This window comes from Myotis davidii, unplaced genomic scaffold (assembly GCF_000327345.1).
Source record: "Myotis davidii unplaced genomic scaffold, ASM32734v1 scaffold208, whole genome shotgun sequence".
In the NCBI taxonomy this organism is placed as follows: Eukaryota; Metazoa; Chordata; class Mammalia; order Chiroptera; family Vespertilionidae; genus Myotis; species Myotis davidii.
Genome location: NW_006299706.1, coordinates 1,153,284 through 1,157,038, shown reverse-complemented (window position 1 = coordinate 1,157,038; position 3,755 = coordinate 1,153,284). Strand labels below are relative to the sequence as shown.

Here is a 3,755-nt window from a genome sequence, read left to right as displayed (position 1 = left end):
AACTGGAAGTCTGGGTACCTCTGGACCTGTGGGTTAAGAGGGGTACCCGTGAAAGGTGGCAGGGCAGGTGGGGGTCAGGGCAGGACAACCAGGGGCCAGCAAGCTCACCTCCGAATGATCAGCTACAATCATTAGCTCAATAATCTTGGTCTCTGTCACCACATCCCGCCGCCACTGTGGACAAGAAGGAGCCTCAGGCACACGGGCCGCTCACTGCCAGCAGCTGCAGGGCTGACCACGCTGTGTCCACTCCCACCTGAGGACAGTGAAGAGCCCCTCTTCCAGAGGAACCACTGAGAGCCTGAGAGGCTAGGGACTTGCCCAAGGTAGGCCAAGAAGTCGGTTAGGAAGCTGGGAGCAGAGCCCTGCTTTTCTGGCTCCAAATTCAATGTGTTTTTCCCCAAATTAAAATAATAATAATAATAATAGCCAACACCATCAAATACCATATGTCAGGCACAGTTCTAAGCACTGTACCTACATATTGAATCACTTAATTTTCATAGCAACCCTGTAAGATCCATGGTTTTATTATCTCCATTTTACAAATTAGGAAACTCAGTTTTTGTTGCTTTATTATTGGTAACTATGTATTTTCTATGTCCAAGTGAGCTCTCTACATATGGGATCATAAGACATGAGTTGGAGTCTAGTACATACATCTAAATCCTTGATATACCACTTATTAGTTGAATGGCCTTGGGCAAGTCATTTAATCTCTCACTAAAATAGAGCTATCAATAGCACCCACCTCCCAGGGTTGCCGGGAAGAGTGAAGGAGATAATGTGCATAAAGTGTCTGGCACGTGGAAATTGCTCCATTAGCAGGAGCTGTTGTTCCTGTGGACAAATTGCTCTGAGGGTCCCGGGGCCAGCCCTCCTGCCACTCCTCCTTACCCGGCGGATATGATGCTGTCCCAGGGGGCGCTCTGGTGGAGCCTGAGTGGACACCGGTTCACGCCAGCTCAGGGTGCAAGTGTGGCCCGGCACGGGGAGATCCTGGATCCGGGAGACGATGGGAGGACCCTGAAGGTCCCCAGGCCTCAGCTCCAGGGTATAGCTTTTCTCTGGGGACAGGATCACCAAGCCCCTAGAGAAAGAGACAGGAAGTCAGACAACTTTTCAGCTCCAGGCCTCATACCCTGCCATCTCCCCACTTTTGTGGACTCTACCCACTGTACCTGAGCCCGGAGCAGGTGCAGACGGAGGCCCAGGAGTCTGCATGGCCCTGCACTCCGCCCTGGTAGCAGCAGTTCTCCTACAGCACAGAACAGAGCGCCAGTTTGCCGGGTAGGCCAGGTTTCAGCCCAGGAGACTTGCCATCGTCCAGGGTCCTCCCATCGTCTCCCGGATCCAGGATCTCCCCATGCGGGGCCACACTTGCACCCTGAGCTGGCGTAAACCGGTGTCCACTCAGGCTCCACCAGAGAGCCCCCTGGGACAGCATCATATCCGCCGGATAAGGAGGAGTGGCAGGCAAGTCTCCTGGGCTGAAATCCTCCAGGGATGGCCCCCTCCAGCTGCCCCTCCCTCCTTTCCTCAGGCCAGAAACAGGGCATTAGAGGGCCCGACTCACCAGAGTGTGTCCCTCACTAACTACCCTGGTGCCATCAGGTTGGTACCACACCAGGGCTGGGTGGCCGGGCACTAGCTCCCTGTGGAGTGAAGACAGCAGTATCAGCTCTCTCCCAGGGTGCTGCAGGGCCAGCCTGCGGCCTGAGGTGACAGCGGCTTAACGGGGTGCCAGGCATTGCCCCATCCTTCCTGTTTCCCCCCTGAGGCAGCAGAGCATAGTGGTTGGGCCACAAATTCTGCCAGGCTTTCCGGGTTCCAACCTGGATTTCACCACACACGAGCTGTGTGAGCTTGGGCAAGTTATGTAACCTCTCTGTGCCTTAACTTCTTTAGGTATAAAACGAGGACAGTAATAACACATGACTTGTATCTCCTTGTAGGGCTGTTGTGAGGATTAAATGAATTCAAGCACTTAGTACCTAACACACAGTAAATGCCATATCAGTTGTTAGCCATGTTACTGTTATTATCATTATCATTATTACCCCGGCCTTTACCTATTCTGTAGCAGCTCCAGGATATGACTCTCACCATCCAATTCCAATTTGATCCGTAAAGTCTCAGGCAGGCTGGTCTGTGGGCACCAGAGAGCAGGTCACCGCCCTGGCCCTGCCCCCAAATTCCTATTCTCCCTGACCAGAAAGTGTCAGGCCCTTAGGAGAGCACCAATGATTACATCACTGATTGGGGGGGCTGTCCCAAGGGAGGGGTCAGGAAGGCCTGTCTGGCCTGGGGCATTGTTCTGGGGGGTTGTGCTGGGAGGTCAAAGAAGGTATCTTGAGCCGCCCCCTTCTCGGCTTCCTGCCCAGAGAGGAAGCATCTCGGAGGACTCGGTGCAGGCCCCAGCCCTTCCTCTGACTCAGCTTTAGAATTGGGGGTAAGGGGGGGGGGCATTGGGTGAGGTCCTGCCTCTCTCTCCAAATCCCTCCACCGAGAAAACCAACAAATGAGACCAAGAAATCAAGTTTGACCTCAGGATTTCCCAGTGGCCATGGATGGGCTGGGTGGGGCGGAGGCAGATGGGTGGAGAAGGGGGAGGGAGCTAAATGAAGCCGGGTGCTGGGGTGCGATGGGAGCGGCGGCCGGACCTGGGGTGGCCGAGCCACAGTGAGGTCCACTCACCTGCTCTTCAGTCAAGCTTTACCTTCAGACACCTGAGGGGGGGGGGCAGGGGTGGTACTTCACTTGGGGCACCGAGAGGCTCACCTGAAGCACCTCAGCTATGCTGAGTGTGAGGTTGTCCTGAAGGATCTGGGGTCCCAAGGGCCCACTCGGGGTCTTCTCTGGAATTGCCTGCTCCTCCTTGGTGCCACCTGCAGGGTCCCCAGAGAACCCCAAGAGCATGCTGAGACACTCAGCACCAGCTGGTGCCCTCGGACTGCCCTGGTTCCCAGGTACTTCAAGGCCCTTCTCTGCCTGAAGGGCTCCTGAACTGCGGGCTGGGACTTAAAGGAGAATACTGGGGGTGGGGGCTTCCTCCAATAGTGGGCCTGCATTCCACCAACATCCCCAAATCCCCAAAGAAATTGAGCTCCCCAGCCTGTGGCTCCTCCCTCTCGCCCTCAGGCCAATCCCAGGTTCTCATAGGGGCCCTCTCCCCTCCCACTCCCACCCAATCTCCCTCCCCCCAAGCAACGCCCCCTACGAGGACTGAGGGAAGCCTGGTGGCTGGGTGCCCACTCACCCTCCCCTTTTCTCACGTCGGAGATGCTGGGAACGCCCATTTCTGGGTGAGCAGTGCAAACACCACCATGCCCTCCCTAAACACCCCTCATGCCCAGTTAGGCACACCCGCTCCCCACAGCCTCTGCTTCCTCCCTGGGTCCCCCCCTCACACAATGGCCCTCTCTCCTCCGGACACTCCACCCTCGCCTGCCCGCTCGGCCCCCGGCCCAAGACCGCAGCAGGAAGTGAAAGTTCCAAGGAGGAGTTGGTGTCCCAGCCTCTTTCCTGGCCAACTCTCCCCTCTTTTGGCGTCTCCCGGGCCCCCGCCAGCTCAGCCAGGTTTCTGGTGGCATCAGCGCCAGAGCGAGAGGTGACTGGCCGTTCAGGCCTAGAAGGTGGCGGCAAGAATCCTCTTCGCCAACCTTACGAGCGTGTCCACGGGGCACCCTGGCCCGGGTGAAACGGCCGGCCAGGCCCCAAAGGAGCGAGGCCTCAGTCCTGGGGCGCAGTGACCC

General features: G+C 57.0%; 1 protein-coding gene across 1 annotated transcript in view; it reads right to left on the bottom strand.

Annotated features, from left to right (window-relative positions):
* Positions 1-2,954, bottom strand: part of ADAM15 (ADAM metallopeptidase domain 15) — a 9,332-nt gene extending 6,378 nt beyond the window's left edge. Inside the window, 7 exon segments of the mRNA XM_015571719.1 lie at positions 1-26; positions 109-174; positions 898-1,090; positions 1,182-1,258; positions 1,577-1,655; positions 2,073-2,149; positions 2,782-2,954. The exon segment at positions 1-26 is cut by the window's left edge and continues 30 nt beyond it. Of these exon segments, the coding sequence (XP_015427205.1) occupies positions 1-26; positions 109-174; positions 898-1,090; positions 1,182-1,258; positions 1,577-1,655; positions 2,073-2,149; positions 2,782-2,919 (656 nt within the window). The 5' untranslated portion in view covers positions 2,920-2,954.
* Between the last annotated feature and the right edge of the window lie 801 nt (positions 2,955-3,755).